General features: G+C 39.6%; 1 protein-coding gene across 5 annotated transcripts in view; it reads right to left on the minus strand.

The window, feature by feature from the left end:
* MTA3 (metastasis associated 1 family member 3) overlaps positions 1 to 19,964 on the minus strand; it is a 159,086-nt gene that overhangs the window by 36,649 nt on the left and 102,473 nt on the right. For all 5 annotated transcript variants that reach the window (XR_005022451.1, XM_036873680.1, XM_036873682.1 and 2 more), the window contains exons 9-11: positions 17,388 to 17,576; positions 3,756 to 3,830; positions 1,800 to 1,858 (exon numbers count right to left, since the gene is read on the minus strand). Coding sequence is in view for 4 of the 5 variants with exons in the window: in XM_036873680.1 (XP_036729575.1) it covers positions 1,800 to 1,858; positions 3,756 to 3,830; positions 17,388 to 17,576 (323 nt within the window). In the remaining variant the exon portion in view is untranslated. The remainder of the gene's footprint in view (positions 1 to 1,799; positions 1,859 to 3,755; positions 3,831 to 17,387; positions 17,577 to 19,964) is intronic.

Genomic DNA, 19,964 nt, shown 5'->3' on the forward strand with positions numbered 1-19,964 from the left:
CGATGAAAGAGTGGCCCCCGCTTGCCGCAACTAGAGAAAGCCCTCGCACGAACCGAAGACCCAGCACAGCCAAAAATAAATAAATAAATAAATAAATAAAGATTTACCTTAAAAAAAAAAAAAAAGATTAATAAGAAATGTAACAATTCAGTGTCTATGAGGCCTCCTGTATATAAAAATATGTATTAATATATCAAAATTCAGTAAACAAAAGGCTAGGTATAAAACAACTGTACTGAGCTCAAAGAGTGAAAAAGCTTGAATCAGTACACAGAACGCTGTAGTAAATTTCATTTTAATCCCTAAAGAACCTAGGATAGCACTATACACATGGTGCTCAATAAATTTTCCTGAACCAATGAACTGTCAAACTCATGACCTCAAAAAAAGATAATTCATTTAAAATGTAGCAAATGAGGGCTTCCCTGGTGGCGCAGCGGTTGAGAGTCTGCCTGCCGGTGCAGGGGACACGGGTTCGAGCCCTGGTCTGGGAAGATCCCACATGCCGCGGAGCGGCTAGGCCCATGAGCCACAACTACTGAGCCTGCGCGTCTGGAGCCTGTGCTCCGCAACAAGGGAGGCCGCGATGGTGAGAGGAACGCGCACCGCGATGAGGAGTGGCCCCCGCTTGCCGCAATTAGAGAAAGCCCTCGCACAGAAACGAAGACCCAACACAGCCAAAAATAAATAAATAAATAAATTTTAAAAAAAATAAAAAATAAAAAAAAAATAAAATGTAGCAAATGAAAAGAAAATTGGCATTCACTTTGATATGACAATGATTTCTAAACCAAAAGGACAATAATGATAGAATGCTAGGCATCTGAAACAACTGAAACCTATTCATTATTTATCCAATATTTACAAAGTTTGGTTCTAATTACATCCCCTAACCCTTTCCCCAAGCAAACAATGTAAAATCCTCAAGCAAATAAACAACATACCTCAAAAGGGCAATGCACATTACCCAAACAAAATACATTAAACAATACAGAAGTTTCAAAAGTTGCTAACTTTCTGAAACACATTTGCTTCAAATAATATTTTCATAGGTTAGTTTTCTAACACTTTCCCTGAAGCTTTTTATTTATTTACTTATTTTTATTTTTATTTTTTGCCACGCTGCGTGGCATGTGGGATCCTTAATTCCTGACTAGGGATCGAACATGCACCCCCGTGCAGTGGAAGCGTGGAGTCTTAACCACTGGACCACCAGGGAAATCCTCCCTGAAGCTTTGATGGCATGTTTCCTCTGGTCCTTTTGTTAGCTGACTTGGGGTTTCCCCCACCAGCCATTTTTCTTTCTAAAAAAGGTCATTTAAGTGGCACCATAATGGAAAGCGAACAAACAGTGCTTTGTAGTGGAAGAAAATAAGATACATAAAGAAATTCAAATTTGGCTGAAACTGACCAAAATGTACATATTTCGTGTTTTTTTTTTTTTTAAATTTATTTATTTATTTATTTATTTTTGGCTGTGTTGGGTCTTCGTTTCTGTGCGAGGGCTTTCTCTAGTTGCGGCAAGCGGGGGCCACTCTTCATCGCGGTGCGCGGGCCTCTCACTATCGCGGCCTCTCTTGTTGCGGGGCACAGGCTCCAGACGCGCAGGCTCAGTAATTGTGGCTCACGGGCCCAGTCGCTCCGCAGCACGTGGGATCCTCCCAGACCAGGGCTCGAACCCGCGTCCCCTGCACTGGCAGGCAGACTCCCAACCACTGCGCCACCAGGGAAGCCCCCATATTTCGTTTTGAAGAGAATTAATACCATGGCAAATATTTTAAAAGATTTCCATTACTTACTAAGTTGGGATATACACTTGTTTCAGCTTACTCTCAGCTTCTGCTGCTTTTAGACGTTTCTAATTCAAAAGATAGATAAAATATTTTACACACGATGTCGAATAATTATTACCACTTCATCTGCCTTAAAAAATTCACAAGAAAATAAAACATTAAAGTATAATTCAAAAATTGCCTTTTTAAGATGAGCTTTTCTTTCATGCATGTCAACTGCAGTGATTTGTAAGGAAAAAATCACTAGATTCTGAGGTACAGAACTGCAAGTATTAAAAACATTTTAGACACAAATTTTAAAAATAAAGCAATGAACAACTCCATTTCCCATTCCTCCATGAGTAGATAAACAGGACTTGTAAGTAACTATTTTTACTTTTTCACATTTAGTTTCTATTTTATTTCTTTTTTGCCTTTCTCAGAGGGAAAAAAACCATACATAACCTTTGCTTTTAGAAAATTATTCAGAGACGATTAGTTTCCAAAGTCCATGAAAGAGAAGGAGACAGTAACTAATCTAAGTCCAGTTAAATAAGCATGTACCCTCGAATGTTGGGAGACATGCAGTAAGCTTTAAAGCTTGGCTGAACTCATGTCAGATTTTTAGGAACCGATTAGGAGCCAAATGCAGGGAAAGGAACGGGGAAAAGATTATATAATCACATCCAGAGAGTGATCAACACAATAATAAATGCCAATAGGGAAGGAAAATAATGTATGGTAGATACTCAAAATGAAGACAAATCAGAATATAAGACAACCCTCCATTTGCTCAATGAGAAGGAAACAAAAACATTTAAGGAGACAACTTAAAACTTTTAAAGAAGGAGTTCAAATTTTTGGAAATAATTTTATCCAAACACTTTCAACCATCCTTGATGCCATCATCGCCACCATCTATCTTTAGGGACTCTTTTCACTTTGAATAACACAGGTTTTCCAGAGCACATGGTCTTCACGATACCTAAGTTGTTTGAAGTAAGTATTTGGGGGGGCGGTGGCGGGGGCGGTGGGGGGAGGGGGCGGGAGAGCAACTTTATTAGGAAAGCCAACAGGCGAGAAGATGGCAGACTAATGTCCTAAAGAACCATCTTGCCTGGATTTGGATGCTAGTTTGAAATGAGCACTTTCTGAATTATATATGATGTGATTCTGGGAATTTTTCAACAAGCCATGGGTATATATTCACTATTCACAACCTCAACAACTCACTATGGTAATTTTTAAAGTGATCTTTAAATTAAATTTTTATAGCATCTAACACTTGCCATTGGGTGATCATATACTTAGGACAAATAATGTCTGTGTTAAATATACCTGCCCCTTTCCTTACCAGTTCTGACACGTTAACTAGAAGAATATAATATACTGACTGAGGTCACTTGAGGAAAATGTACCTTTCCCCCAAAAGTAGTATTACTCAAAATAGGTAACTGAGAGAATTACCTCAATTTGGGACATTTGGGGAGAATTTACAAAATAAGTGATTCCCTGCTTTTAGAGATAATTTTGGGAAAAAAAGTTGTGTGCTTATGTACGAAGTATCAAACTAGTAAAGACTAACTACTACAGTTAAGGTCAAAGACTTAGGGGGTATAACCACAAAAATGTCTAGGAGGGTTCAGAAGATCTTTTACACATTTTAAGTCATTCCTGTCACCTATATTCACAAAGAGATGAAGCACCAGGCACCTACAAGGAAAATAATACCTCTCTACTGGTATCGTTCCCTGCTGTCTGTCCAAAATATTTATCATAATGGAATCTGAAGTAAAGAAAATATCGAGACTAAAATCTTAAAATAATATGTTAAAGATATGAAATCACGTACTTTAAAATGGTCTAGAAAAGATAAAGCAAACAAAACAAATTTAAAACTAAGCATATTGCTAAGAAATATTAATGTATAAATAGAAAGTTCATTTTAATGCAATTGTATTGGTAGCAATATGAAAAAATTACCTGCTGCACATATCTGTCAGTAGTTTTCCACATGTAATAATATTCAATGATGCTAGTCAATGATTTCCAAGGGAGCTGAAAAAATATTTAACATGATAATGAAAACAAGCTACCGTAGAAACTCTTTTCCTTTAAAACCACTTCTTAAAAATAAGGAGGTAATAATCCACATGGAAGATGCATTCTAGAAGAAATGTTTGAAAACCTGAAATTAATTCTGAGCAAAAGGGTCCCCAAACAAGTTCTATTCAGCCAGAGATGCTGATACAACACATTCCATTTCTCAACTCCCATTTTGTTAAAAATTATAAACCTTACGACTGAAAATATTTCATGACTTACTCAGTTTTTCTCGGGCTATAGGTGGGGTGGAAGTACAATTGTTAGAAATGATATTTTAAAGAATCTGGACTGAGTTCTTCAACTTCCAAAGATGCCACCTACAACTGGGGGTCATTGGTCTCTGGTATAATATTTCTCATCCTTTCCAAAACTGCTCTATTCTGATCTATTTTGTTGTAAATAAAATGAAAACCTAAATCTCGGAAAAAGAACATAGCCAAGTGCGGTACATATTAGAAAAATAGGAAGCTTGTCTGCTATTTTATACAATTATTCAAAAATGGCCAAATGAGCCTTTACTTATGAGACCCACAATGAAAGAATATATTTAATATGTCCCTCTGTAAAGGGAGATCTGTTAGTCTTCCAAGATATGTAAATCAGGGCAGATCAAACAAAATGACTGATCACATTCGATTTTTAGCTGTTGTGGCAGATTTTACTGATACGTGACTCAGCACCCTCTGACTCCCAGCTTGCCCTAATGCACCGCTGGGGTTAGAGTTAAAATAGTTCTTCCCAGACCCCAGTGCAGCTAGGGGTCTGTTTATGGACCACATGTACAACATCCATGCAATTCCTATCATCTCCACATTTAACTCACCTGTTTGGTCTGAAGAGAAAAATAAATGGAGTTTAGAAAAAGGACGTTATTTTAAAACTTAACTGGGTGGCAACTTCAACAAACGTGGTCTCACTTACAGGAACAGATTGGCACAGCTGGCATTTGGATTGCAGTTAAAGCAAATATAATTTTCTCCAATTTAACAAGCAATCTAATGGAGCTGAAAGTGTCTGAGGGATGGTGTTAAGGAGCCAACTACGGCAACACCTCACAGGACAGCTGAGGCATAGTCTCCCACGGTTTTAAGCAAGCCAAAACCTCTTATCCCCTAATTATTCTTCTTCTGGGAAAGAGGCCCGGGCATGCAATTTACCTGGAAGCCTGAGAAAAGAAAACCAAGTGACCCTGTAACCTGAGTTTCCTCACGAGCCAGATTTTATCTAAGCCATAAAGTCCTAATCAGCTGTCCTCAGCACCAGCACACTCATCAAGGAGTAGTGTAGGTCACATCTCAGTGCGTCTACTCCTGATGTAGTATCATTTCTCCCTCAACCCTCACTCAGCCTTCATGGGAGTTCCAACACGTCAACTGAAGAGGAAAAAATCCGAATGTGGCAGATGGCTCCGCATGATGTATTGGCACTGACTGGAATTATACTGCTGCAGCATTTCAGCCCCAGGCAGGAGTGACTGTGAAGCCCAGTGAAGAAGGGAGATCCTTTTGGAGGGCAGAACATTAGAGTGGACATCTGGTTTTCTACTTTGCGTTGCAAGCGAGATGGCCAGAGGTACTAATCCATACCCATCCGTGGACAATGGTTATTTACTTGTCACAGTGATCAGGGACTTGAAAGGAATGAGATTAGAGGACTGGTAACAATGAGGCTTATAAAAGAGGTTTGTGGGACAGGCATCTGAGGGTGGGCCTGGCTGTGAGGATATCTGAGCCCCCAGGTTCACAAAGGCTCCTCTGCAAAGGAGGTTTTTCACTCGTCTGCTGGATAAGATGATCCCTCTGGCTATAAGCCAGCCTCTTTCCCTAGTTACCCAATGACTGCTCAAAGGACACATAAACAAAATGGACACACACGTGGGTGCCACCACAGGGATGTCCTCTCACCCATTCTGATCTGATTACTCCAAGTGTCTAATCTGCAAGGAACAGAGTACACTGGGCCTCCAACGTGGCGCCATTCCTGGTAACGTGTCAGTTAGATTAGACTCTCAGCATACTGGAATAGCAGTTACCTGTTTTCATTGAATGGACAATTATTCTAGATATGATTTGCCTTTTCTGTGCTATTGGTTAGCAATAGCACACACAGACTTATGAATGACTTACTCCCACAAAACGCTGCTTCTAACCCAGGGCCCAGAACCTGCAAGAATGAAGGTTTGGGTCACCCCACCAGACTAAGAACTCTGGTCATCTAAGATACGGAAGGGAGAAGTGTGTGTGTGTGTGTGTGTGTGTGTGTGTGTGTGTGTGTGTGTGTGTGTGTGTGTGTGTGTGTGTGTGTGTGTGTGTGTGTGTGTGTGTGTGTGTGTGTGCGCGCGCGCGCTGTTCTATGACAATGAAGGCATCAGGAAGAGCTTCACAAAGGGAGAACGGAAGACTAACAAAGCTATCTATGTTTTCTTCCTTGCTCAGTGTAATTATTTTCCTTCTGGACCCAATTCCCTCTCTATTTTTATATAAGGTCTGTTGGTGGTGGTGTTTTCACCTTTATAATTTAATGCAGAAGTTACAAGCTATAAAGACAGGGCTGTGGCTAAAACCAGAAGAGGAATAAACAGCAACCAGAGATGGATGCCGTGATATTAAATTTAAGCCTCCCCATTTAAGGAAATAGTACCGTATTTTCTAATGATTCAGGGATAATTACTATTGTTTTAAAGTTGATGTCTGGAAAGGAAGCATGTAGAGACAGCAAGGATGGATGTTAAGTAGTCAAAGAAGTGGGTGGTGGCAGAAACTGTACACTCATTTCCAACCTACTTCCAGCTTACCTTCCTTGAAGCTCTAAATACATTTTCCCCAGATACTCTTGAACAAGGATGCAGACATACAGGCCAGGTTTAGCCAAGCTGACAAATGTGAATGACATTTAGATATAGGAGTTAGCAACATCAGAATAAGGCTGCATGCAGGGAGACTGCATAGTTTGGCAAGAACAATGGCTGGGATATCACGTTCTTCTGGGGCATGTGTGTTGACTTTTCTGCCATCCACGTTTGACATCATGGATTCCAAGCAGCAGAGGGCATGGGTCTTTCCACTGTTTCTGGAAGTGCAGCATCCAAACCTGGTTCTCTAGTCTTCCCAGAGATTTTATGAGAACCTAATATCCTATATGCCTTTCGGTTTAAATTATAGTGAATTCTGTACTTACCAAATAAGAACCCTGACTAATATAACCAAAGTATCTATCTTTTATTCTAAACTAGATGAGGTTGAGTTTCTCTCACTTATAGTCAAAAGTACTCTAATACAAAAATTGGTAAAAAGTGAAGTGTTCTAAGAATAGACCCTAGATACATGGCACTTACTGACAGAGTCAAGGTAGAACAGAATCATGCAAGATTGCTGAGTAGAGGCAGCGGATGTTGTAGTGGGGTTCCTGCTAGAGCACTGCCGTTGTGGGGTTAGATACTGCTCTTAGCTTCGCAAGTCCTGTCTGTGAAGCATCGAAACGTGGATCCCTGGCTAACGTCTGTTAGCCTTCTGACACCCTTTAATAAATTTCTTTCTCCTCATAATAGCTCACTCGAATGGATTCTGTCGTCTCTAATTATGACTTGCTCAGTATCCTTTCCAACTTCCCTCTAGTTCACTTGCTTATGTTACAAAGGCTAGAAATCCAAACGTTATATTTCCAAGACCCCCTTGGATTTACTTCTGCCAATCAGATGTATGTGTATAAGACAAATTCAGAAGTGAATTAAGCAGGCGTAGAGTGCATGGTGCACAAGGGATCCATTTTGCTGCAGTAGAAGTAGGAGGCACAAAATTGTTCTAGAGCCAATGACGTTGCGAGAGGTTTCCTGATCTCAAGATCGCAGCTAAAGAAGTGTGATCCTGGCTCAGAAGTTAACCCAGCAGCTTCTCAATTTCCGTATGGGGCAGAGGTTAAGAGCTCACTTGTGGAACCATTTCTGTGGGACTATTCTGAGGTCCAGCTTGAGCCTACTTCTCCAACCCTATCAATGATTTTAAGCATCTAATTTCTAAAGTTAAATCCCATTCTGTTTAAAACAGCTCCAATATTTTGTTATCTGCAACTGAAGTCTAAATGATACAACAGCCAGGAAATAACCTTTGCTGAAAGGAGTTTCTATGGCAAAGGACTCCACTGTACGAAGGGGGAAAGACTTTGCTATTTTGCACTTTGAATTTTTCAGGTTCCTCTGCATATTTCAGGTCCTGTTTAGGATGTAGAAATCCACAAGAGAATGTCATCCCCACTCTAAAGATGAGGAAAGAGAAAATTTATAAAACCACACCAACTCTTTAGTCCATCAGAGAGCTAAGATTACAAGACAATCAACTGAACTAAATTCCCAAGTCACTCCAAGGAGAGACAGGACTCTAAGTATTTTTACTTTGGCAGAGCATAAAACAGGTGATGAACAACAAAACATTTACCAGATTATTAAAGGTCAACAGTGGGCTAGGACAACTGTTTAGCATCTGTGGAAGCTCTAGACACAAGGGGAATCCAAACACATTTGCCAGAGATCTCTATCAGATCTTCATCAGAAAGAACTGAGCCAGTGGAGGAGACCTGAGAAATCCATAGGTGGTGGTGGAAATTTGAATGTACACAAAGAAATGAAGAGGGGCAGAAATGGTAAATTTTTAAAAATAAGTAACAGTAAGTAAATAAACATGGGGGGGCATTAATCTTTTTAAAAGATGACTGATTGCCTAAAGCAAGAAATAGTAATAATGCACTGTGGGACTTAGAACATGTACAGAAATAAAATGTATGACAACAAAAGCACAAGAATGGGAAGGAAGAACTAGAAGTGTACTGTTTCATGGTTCTTATAATCTATGTGATCTAAGCAGAATTTGATTGAAGGTAAACTGTGGTACATTAAAGATATATATTGTAAACCACTAAACAAAACAAAAGTTTAATTAGTAAGCCACCAGGAGAGATGAAATGGGCGTCATAAAAAATTAATCAAGAAAGGGGGAAGAGGGGCTTCCCTGGTGATGCAGTGGTTAAGAATCCACCTGCCAATGCAGGGGACACAAGTTTGAGCCCTGGTGCAGGAAGATTCCACATGCCGCGGAGCAACTAAGCCCGTGTGCCACAACTATTGAGCCTGCGCTCTAGAGCCTGCAAGCCACAACTACTGAGCCCGCGTGCCACAACTACTGAAGCCCATGCACCTAGAGCCCATGCTCCGCAACAAGAGAAGCCACCACAAGGAGAAGTCCGTGCACCGCAACGAAGAGCAGCCCCCCGTGCAGCAACGAAGACCCAATGCAGCCAAAATAATAAAACAAATAAATTTTTTAAAAAAAGTGTGTGGGGGGAATAAGGAACAATGGGACAAATGGAAAACTCATGGTAAAATGATGGATTTAAACTGATAATTATATTATTAATAATTATATTAAAGGCAAGTGGTCTAAACACTCTAAGTAAAAGGCAGAGATTGTTAGATTGGTTGCGGGGGGGGGGAAAAAGATTCAACTGTATTCTGTTTACAAAAAGCCCACTTTGGAAATAAATAAGATAAAAGTAAAAGGATGGAAACAAAATATATCATGTAAACAATAAATCTGGAGTGGTTATATTAACAGGAGAAAAATTAGACTTTGTCCCAAGGAATATTACCCATGGATAAAGAAGCATGATGTAAAGATAAAAAGGTCGAATCATCACAAGAGTATAACAATCCTAAATATGTACGTGCCCACCAACAGAGATTCAACATATCTAAAGCAAAAACCTAATACAATTGAAAAGAAAAACAGAAAAATCTACAATTATAAGCTAGAGACTTTTAATACTGCTCTCTCAACAAGTAACACAACAAGTGGGCAGAAAATCAGTAAGGCTCCAGAAGACTTGAACAACATTATCAATAAACTTGACCCAAGTAGCATTTATAGAATAATATACCTAACAGCAAAATATCTGTTCTTTTCAAGAGCACATGGTGCATTCACCAAAACAAACCATATACTGCGGTAGAATCAATCAAGTCTTCAAAATGTAAAATTTGTGTGTGTGTGTATGTGTGTGTGTGTGTGTGTGTATTTAACAAAGTACGTTTTCTGAACACAATAGAATTAAACCAGAATTCATAACCAAAAAATATATGGGGGAAAAAACCTACAAATATGTGGAACTTACTTCTAAATAATCCATGGATCAAAAAGGAAACCTTAAGGAAAAATGAAGGAATGAAAATGAACACACAACTTATCAACCTTGATAAGAAGATGAAGCTAAATAAAGCAGTGGACAGAGGGAATCAACACACCCCCTTTCCTCCATCAGATGTCCAGCAGAAAGAACTGGGACAGGGCAAGCAACCCGCCCATTGGTGGTGGTGTGGGTGGGCACAATGGTGATCAGCTGCCACTGGGGACCAGGCCAGAAAACCGCTTCCCAGATCCTTCTCTTAGATCCTTCTCTCATACAAAGCAGAAGTGTCTGCCACTGGAGACGGACTAGAAACCATCCCACCCCCAAGTCCCAGGCAAAGTGCGGTGGCCAGTGGAGGGGGACAGGAAATTTGCTCACATCCAAAAAGCCCTGCTAATAAAAGGCTACACAAAGCAGAGACCGGTTGCGACAAGGGAGCTGGGGGAAGAACAGAATTGCTGTGGGAGCTCCACCGCTGAGACTCAGGCACACAAAGCCTACCAAAGTCTGGGCAGGAACAGGACAACTAAGAAACTCCCTGCACCCTCACCATGGACCTGCAACACCATACTACCACAGGGGGAAGGGCAAAATGTGGAGAAAGGCTCTGCAGTGCAAGGCCTGCTAAGGATGGGACAGGAACACAAGAAAAAAACCCTTCTGCTTTCCAGGCCCTACATTAAGCATAGGTAAGACTATGAAGTCTGTGGATGCTCAGTTCACCTCCTATTCATCCCACCAGCGAGGGAGGGACCCGCCCCTCAAGACAGTGGAAGGTGGTCAGACATACAACACATGACACCGGAGACAAACCAGATGAGACTGACAGCAGTTTATTAGTCACTTATACTCACGGTCCGGGGAAAGAGGACACTACACACCATGTAGGGCCACACAGGGGTTGTACTTGGGAATAGTGAGCCCAGTAGGGGCTGTGGAAGTGTGGCTTTCTGTAACAAGAGGGTGAGGTATGCCCTGGTTCCGGAAAAAGGTTCCCACAGGAGGAAGGATGAGACTGGCTTGTGAGAATAATTCTGCCTGCTGGCAAGGGAAGTGAAACCCATTAGGTTCAAGGCTGGGTGGGGTGTAGGTGAATTAGCCAGGCAGGAAAGGATTTTGCATATCCGGCAAAAATGGGGAGATTCAGTTAAGCTTTTGGGGCCCTGTGAGGCTCAAAGATATAAAGGTCGTACATGAAATATTAACCCTTCCAGTACAGTGGTACACTGAAGGTAACCAGAACAACAATGAAATCCAAACCTGGCCAACTAGAGACTATATTAATATACTAAAGGATCTAGTTGAAAAGGTAGACAATGCACATGAATAGATGGGGAATTTACATAGAGATAAAAAGCATAAAAATAAAATATGACTGTTAGGAAAATATGCTATCATATTTGAAGAATTCCTTTAACAAGTTTATCGGTATACTGGACATAGCTGAGAAAAGAGTTAGTGCACTAGAAGACAGATCAATACAAATTATACAAACTAACACACAAACAGCAAATCTCAGCTCTAGGAAACTCAGTGAACTACAAGTAGAATAATTATAAAGAAAAGCCTGCCAGGGCTTTTGGTTTACTACTACAGGTTCACACTGTAGTAGTAAAACAAAAGTAAAGAGAAAATCTTGAGCACAAAGAAAAAGAAACATGCACATGCATAGGAACTTCTCATCAGAAACTACGTAAGCCAGATAGAGAGACATCTTTAGAATACTGAAAGAGGAAAAGAATTTTTAATGAATTCTATAAAGAATGAAATATCTCTTCAAAGGGGACAGTAAAGTTTTTCGGACAAGGCAGAAGTCATTCTCAGTCAAAAGCTGAATTCATTGTCAGCCAAAAGTGTATTAACAATAAATGGTTACATGAGAAGCAAAGTTTCAAATTAATGATCTAAGCTCCAACCTTAAAAAAATACTAGGAAAAGACAAAAGCACATAAGCTCAGAGCAAGCTGAAGGAAAGAAATAATAAACATAAAAGCAGAAATCAATGGAATAGTAAACAGAAAAATCAATCAAATCAAAAACTGGTTCTTGGGATTTCCCTGGTGGTGCAGTGGTTAAGAATCCGCCTCCCAACGCAGGGGACACGGGTTCGATCCCTGGTCCGGGAAGATCCCACATGCCACGGAGCAACTAGGCCTGTGTGCCACAACTACTGAGCCTGCGCTCTAGAGGTCGTGTGCTACAACTACTGAGCATGTGTGCCACAACTACTGAAGCCCACGCGCCTACAGCCTGTGCTCCGCAACAAGAGAAGCTCCCGCTCACCACAACTAGAGAAAGCCCACGTGCAGCAACGAAGACCCAATGCAGGCAAAAATTAATTAATTAATTAGTTATTTTTTAAAAACTGGTTCTTTGCAAAGATCAATAAGATTGATAAACCCCTAGCCAGACTGATGAGGAAAAAAGTAAGAAAAGCTAAATTACCAGTATCAGAAATATCTGAGGGGACATCACTACAAATCCATCCCACAGAACTTAAAAGTATAATGAAATTATGAACAACTTTATGACAACCAACTAGACAAAATGGACAGGAAGAGATACGCCAGCAAGAGAGAGGAGGACATAGCAGCCTTTGTAACCCCACAAAAAACAATAATTAGATAGCTATCAACAAATGAAAATTGCCCTGGGAAGATGCAAGAGTCAAAGAAGAACCTACAGCAACACAGTGCAGCAAAAAATGGAGAGTAACTGCACAGAGAGTACACAGAGAGGATCACTGAGGAGACGGACTTTAGCTGAGACATCTGGAAACAGCTAAGAACAACGAAGGGTGGAGGCTATCAGTATAAGCCACACACTGGACACCACTGCAGTCACCAGTGGCCTGCTCTGCAGAGGAGCCTGGCAGCCCTGGTCACTGAGGACCTCAGCAGCACCCGAGACAGCTGCTGAAGAATCCTTACAGCTCGCACAGTAGAGGACTCTGTAGTGTTTGTTGGAGTGGACCTCAGCAGGCTCCTGTGCAGAAGAAACCGGCAGCTCCTGCCACCGAGGTAACCAAGAGCCACTGCTGCTGCTGGCCTCCTAGAGAAGGAGATGCTGCTGCACTCCTTCCAGAAGATGTGCACACCCCAGAGCCCAGAGCCCTGGCTGCTCGACATGCGCTCACATCACAGGCACCAGATCGTATGCTTCAGTCACTCTGTGAGCACACACACTCCACTCCCGGCTCAGGGGCTGATCCAAGCATGCCCACGCCTCAGGCACCACTGCCACCATGAGGGCACTCCAAGCCAGACCCAGAGCCAAGAGACATCCCCTCGCCCATGACATACGTTGTGGGAGAAAGAGAGATCAGGAGGTCCCCAGCAGCCTTTGCCACTGAAGACCCCAACAGCCCTCTCTGTTGCAGCAGACACCTGCACCCTTGGCCGTTGCAATCTTTACTGACACTGACCTCAGCTGATAAAGCTGAATGTGCGCTATGCCAATGGGCCTTCCCAGGAGCTAGAACCAATGCACTCCACTTGCCTGGTACCCTTGCACCCACCTGCAGGTGAAGGTCTTTCCCCACTAAAACCAGTCTGTAAAGTCTGCAATGTCTGCTCAGCCAAATGCACAGAGATTAACACGAGGTTATGAGAAACATGAAAAATTAAAGAAACATGACACCCGCAAAGGAACACAGTAATTTTCCAGGAACTGACCCCACAGAAATAGAGATCTAGGATTTCCCAAAGAATTCAGAAGAATTGTTTTAACGAAGTTGAGTGAGCTACAAGAAAATGCAGATAGAAAACTCAATGAAATTAGGAAAACAATATACAAACAAAACAAGAAGTTCAACAGAGAGAAATTATTTTAGAAAACCCAAACAAATTCTAAAGCTGAAGAATACAATGAATTAAGTGAAAAATACAATGCAGATCATCAACAACAGACTTGATCAAGCAGAAAAATCTGTGAACTCAAAGACAGGTCATTAGAAATTATCCAGTCAGAGGAGGAAAGGATAAACAAAGAATGAAAAGAGAGTGATTCTAATTAGCAGAAAAAGAAGATCACAGCAGAAATAAATGAAGTAGAAACAAGGAAAACAACAGAAAAGATCTATAGACTAAGAGCCGGTTTTTTGAAAAGATAAACAAAATTGACAAACCACTGGCTATACTAAGAAAAAAGAGAGAAGATTGAAATAAATAAAATCAGAAGTGAAAGAAGAGACATTACAAATGATACCGCAGAAATCATAAAAGGATCCTAAGAGACTGCTATGAACAATTACATGCCAACAAATTGGATAATCTAGAAAAAATGGATAAATTCCTAGAAATATATAACCTATCCAGACTGAATCATGAAGAAATAGAAAATGTGAACAGAAGACTGAATCAGTAATCAAAAACCTTCCAACAAAGAAAAGCCCAGGACCAGATGACTTCACCAAACATTTAAAGAAGAATTAATGCCAATGCTTCTCCACATCCTCACCAACGTCTGTTATCTCTCATTTTTTAAAAAATAATAGCCATCCTAACAGGTATGAGGCAATATCTCATGGTGGTTTTCCCTGATGATTAGTGATGCTGAACACCTTTTTTGTTTGTTTGTTTTGACCACACCACACAGCATACAGGACCTTAGTTCCCCGACCAGGGATCAAACCCTCACCCCCTGCAGTGCAAGCAAGGAGTCTTAACACTGGACCACTAGGGAAGTCCCTTGAACACCTTTTCATGTACCTGCTTTTCACCAATGAGGATGATGTTAGCTGTAGGCTTGTCAAATATGGCCTGTAGGTTTATACATTACTTTACAAGTATAGGGTGGTGGAAGGGAGAGATAGTAAGTTAAAAATACCAAAACGGGGTTAGCAAATGCAAACTATTGTATATAGAATGGATGAACAAGGTCCTACTGTAGAGCACAAGGAACCATATTCAATATTCTGTGATAAACCATAATGGAAAAGAATATTTTTAAAAATGTATGTGTGTGTATGTGTGTGTGTGTGTGTGTATATATATATATATATATATATGACTGAATCACTGTTGTATAGTTGAAATTAACACTGTAAATCAACTATATTTCAATAAAAATAAATAAATAAAACAAAGCCTAAAGATCTAAAAAAACAAACAAACACCCAAAACTACACAAAACACAAACCCTCTGAAGAGTTAGCCTCCTGATGGTCTATCTAAGCTTTTTGACACTGGCGGCCAATACCAAGCTCCAAAATACAACAAACCTAATGTGGACTGTCTCATCAACAAGCATTCCAACCACCTTCAGAAAACTTTATCATGCCACAAATTTACAAGAATTTTGTTAGATCATGAAGGTAACAAAAAACCATTTAACAGCATTATGGCTGTTACACTCATTTTCACACCGTTATTTTACCTTCTATGAATGCCAGCCTCTATGTCCAAGTATATTGCACCAAGCTACTGTTCAGAGTTATTTCCTAGTCCTGTATTAAGTGCCCAGGAGGGCTGTCTAAAAGTTTCACAGCTCAGTGTATACCCGTCAATCTGCTGTTTTCTCCCTTTACCATCAGAGGTCCAGCTGAAATGCCAGTTAACTCCGTGAAGACACTCCTGAGTAGACTGGCACAACTAATAGTTCCCTTCCCACCACTTCCATAATACTCGTTCTTACTACTGACAGAAATAATTACATTATATTTTATTTGAGGGCTTATCTTTCAATCTCTTGATCTGGACTATGAATCATTCCCTAAAGTAAGGACCACATTACATTTCTGATGCATGTCTAGTGCACACTTAAGGGCCTGGTATGTTGCAGATGCTCAATAAACATTTGTTGAATTGAACTGAGTTCAGAATGGTGATCAGGGCATAAAATGAGCATGTCACACTCAGTGCAGGGAAAACTAGTTTCATTTTAGTATTTCTCATCTTCTACTCCTTTATCAGGCCTGCAGCCTTTGTTCTTTAGGGGGTTTTGTTTTTGTGGTTTCTATTTAGTGGTGTAGCTATATTATATTAGTAGCATTGCACTGTTGTGTTATTCTGACCACCTGAAGCTAAATGCCACCAATGCATTTTAAATTCCCAGCTGCACACCCTGTAAATTGAAACCATGACATATGGGTGTCAGTAAAGTTTTGCCAAAACAAATGCCAGTGACACTAACAGCTTTAATTATCATGTTTAGGATTTAATATATCAACTCATATAGATAAGTAAAATTTTCCTTCAGAAATAATTAAAAAAAGATGCAACAACATAAAAGGCAGGATCCTGGTTCACATTAAATACTTCATAGGCTATAATGAGTCTATTTTCATAATTTTTAAAAAAGAATGGCTGCTGGGACTTCCCTGGTGGTCCAGTGGTTAAGAATTGCCTTGCAATGCAGGGGATGCTGGTTTGATCCCAGGTCGGGGAACTAAGATGCTGCATGAGGTGGGGCAACTAAGCCGTGTGCTCTAGAGCCCGCTTGCCACAACTAGAGAGCCCATGTGCCAAAACCACTGAGCCCGCACGCTCTAGAGACCATGCACTGCAACTACTAAGCCCGTGCGCCACTAGAGAGAAGCCTGTGCACCGCAACAGAGAGCCTGCGTGCTGCAACTAAGATCCCACACGCCGCAACTAAGATCCCATGCACCACAATTAAGACCCGAGGCAGCCAAATAAATAAATGAATACATAAATAAATATTTTTTTAAAAAAAGAATGGCTGCTATAGAAAGCTATTTATGAACTTCTCAAATAGAAATTTCCCCATTTCAAAGAGATTGTAAGCTTAATTAAAGCCAGCAATTCCATAAATACAAAGAAAAAGGAAGTACATAACAGTAGACAAGATTACCTAGTATTTAAAATGCAAGTAAGATCCTGCATATCATCAAGAAGAGTAAATATCGAAAACCCATAAAGCAAATTCTTCTGCTCTGCTTGATACAGGTCGTTTCTATAATAGAGGTCTGTATCAAATTCAGGCTCAATGATTAGTAAGATAACTAGAAAAATACTGAAGGCCTAAAGGAGGGCAACAAGCTTAAAAAGCAGAGATCAGAAATATTTAGTGCAAATGGTTAGAAAAGCTGTGCATATTTTTAACTTGGAACTCAGAGAGAGGTGAAGAGGATTAATTCATATTGCCAAGGTTTATAGCAAGAACTCAGGGCCTCCTGACCCTGAGTCTTACAATTACTGCTCAAGACAAATGTGAATTTCTCCCTCCACAACACTGGTCTGCATTCTACGTTGAGCAGATGAAAATTACTACGTCACAGGCTTGCTATATGAATAGTTTAAGATTTCCCAAATTTTTAAAACAGATAAAATATTCCCACCCCAACTTTTATTTAATTCACAATTTTCTACTTACAAAGTCTTGACGTATGTCGTTGAAGTCTTTGCCATATTTTTCCAGTGCCTCTTCAAATAAACTAGCTTCAGAGGCCGACCATTCTTCCATTTCATCTCTGCATAAAACAGGTCCCCCAAGTGGTACTAAGACACTAATTGCACTGCTCAAATCATAGCTGTGCCTATACAACGTATCCATAGCATGAAACTAAAAAAAAACAAAGAAAATGGAGAGAAAAGATCAGCCAGAAATGCAAACTTGCTAGATTATTTAAGAACAGAAATATTAAAATGCATGATGCACGTAATTAGCAACAATAAACTTAGTATTTACTTTTTTAGTAACACAATTAAGAAAAAAATTTAAACAATGGATTTATTCAGTTATTTATAACATCACATATTGCTTTTAAGAACATGTTGATTTGTACCTTTTAAGGTATGTATTTTTTTTAAATGCATTTGTTTGTTACAGCAACCTAACTATGAAGATCTAGGACCTCCAGGAATGAAAATGGGAACCCAGTAAGTTCCATCATCCTTTTGGTTAAAAGTGCCAGAGTCACTTCAGCTATTGTATAAGGTTGGCACAGCCTTCCTTGACAAGGGAAAAATATGTAGACAGAGGATGTATCAGAGTGAGAAAAAATATTCTCAGGTTGCAGTAAGAGAATGATATACTAAGAACAAGAGATGGAGAAAAAACAATGAAACTGAGAATGATGGTTAAGACAAAATTACACATCCATGTTAAACAAAACAAAACAAACAAAATTATATATCCATGTAAAAACAGTAACTTGGTTGAAATTCTGTAAGACCAAGAATAGATGACCAGGCTTGCTTGGAACAGCTACCTAGGCCAGTGTGGATTTCATATATATTTCAAGGGTGAGTGATTTGAAAGGAGGAAAGATAGATTAGGATAATATAAGTGGCTTTTTTCAGAAGTACCTTGGGTCTAGCTTATTTTAAAAAGATCTATTCATAATATGCATGCGTATTTGTATGTGTAGCAGGAAAACTGCTGAACAGGACAATCAGTTGTGTCTGGATAAGCATATAGGTGTGGTACAGATTTGGTTGGTGATCAAATCCTTGCCAAGTGAGAACTAGTTCTGTTTAAACTTTCTAACATGTGAAAGCCAAGTTTTACACCTTTTACACAAAGTATCTTCTGATAATTATTAAAAATTGCATAAATGAGGATAGAGTCACATCTATGTTTCTTAAAAATTTAAATTATAAGTGATCCCAAAATATCTGGTAGGGGACAGTGGACAGTTCCCTACTGGTACAAAAGCATAAAATAAGCTCCAGTATCAACTAACATCTATTAAAGAGAAAAAAATTATTAGCTAAAATACACATTAAAAGTATGTATTTATACTGTGATACGTAAAGATGCTGAATATGAATTTGTTGACAGAGCTAAAGGCAGGATTTAGGGCATGATTAGGAACAGTAACTAACTGCTTTAACAAGGGTTGACATCTCCCCTAAAATAAATCATTGGATTCCACAAAACAAAAGCAAGTAGGGATTTCATTATCAATTTCCTAGTTATAATCACAGCTAAGACCATACTGACCATGTGCAGTCTTTTGCTATATGTGTCACAATCGTGGAATAATAACTTCAACTTTCAAGTGAATTTCTTCTCACCCTTCTGCAGCAAGGGTTACAAAAATGTTAGAACTGATCTTGATTCTTCCCTTATGCTCTGCAAACTTCAGAATCAACTAAATTCCACTTCTCTAGCTAACCTCTCACTTGACAGATTCAGCAGTTTTAACTGCATGTTACAGTTATACACTCTTAACACCATCCCTGAAACTAAAAAACTATTGTTTCTAGATACCTGATCTATGAAAATGCAAAGATCAACAGCATTGAGGGGTCCCTTCAAATAATAATATATTTCCATAAACAACTATTTTTAAAACTCCTAAATTTACAGTGGATAACTAAAAACAAAATAGTATTCAAAATCAATAATTATACAAATTAACTGCTGCTGAGATTCCTCAGGAGATACAAGTAATTTTTATATTGAACAGGTGCTCTGAAACCAAAAGTCACAGAATTAAATGAGCTTTTCTCAGCTGTTGTTATACCAACCACTCAAAGCATGAATGGATTTTCAGTCTTTTGTTCATGTTAGATGAATGCAAATGCCTTCCTTATAGGCACTTTTTAAAATGACGATGGGCTATTATCTAATAAGGCTTCAAGTACCAAAGTAATATCCTAGCCTCTATAAGTGATTGTGACCAAAATCCCAAGTGATCAGGTTGTTTTTAAAGGTTCTGTTCTGTACAGAGTGTGTTTGTGTTACTGAACACTTAAGTAAGCATTTGCTTTTGAAAACTAGCTCCTGCATTGTGTCACAAATCAAATGGAAAGAGTGAGTCGGACTAAGGCTGACCACAGCTATGAAACCTCCATAGCCCACACATTTAGACCACAGCCTAGGGGAAAGTGCAGTAATGATCAGTATGTGTAGAAAATAAACATCCCATGAGACACAGGTACTGTGGAATGCCTAAGGAATAATCCTGTTAAAAATCAATGACCAGCTTTACAAAGGAAACCA

Source organism: Balaenoptera musculus, chromosome 13 (genome assembly GCF_009873245.2).
Source record: "Balaenoptera musculus isolate JJ_BM4_2016_0621 chromosome 13, mBalMus1.pri.v3, whole genome shotgun sequence".
NCBI lineage: Eukaryota > Metazoa > Chordata > Mammalia > Artiodactyla > Balaenopteridae > Balaenoptera > Balaenoptera musculus.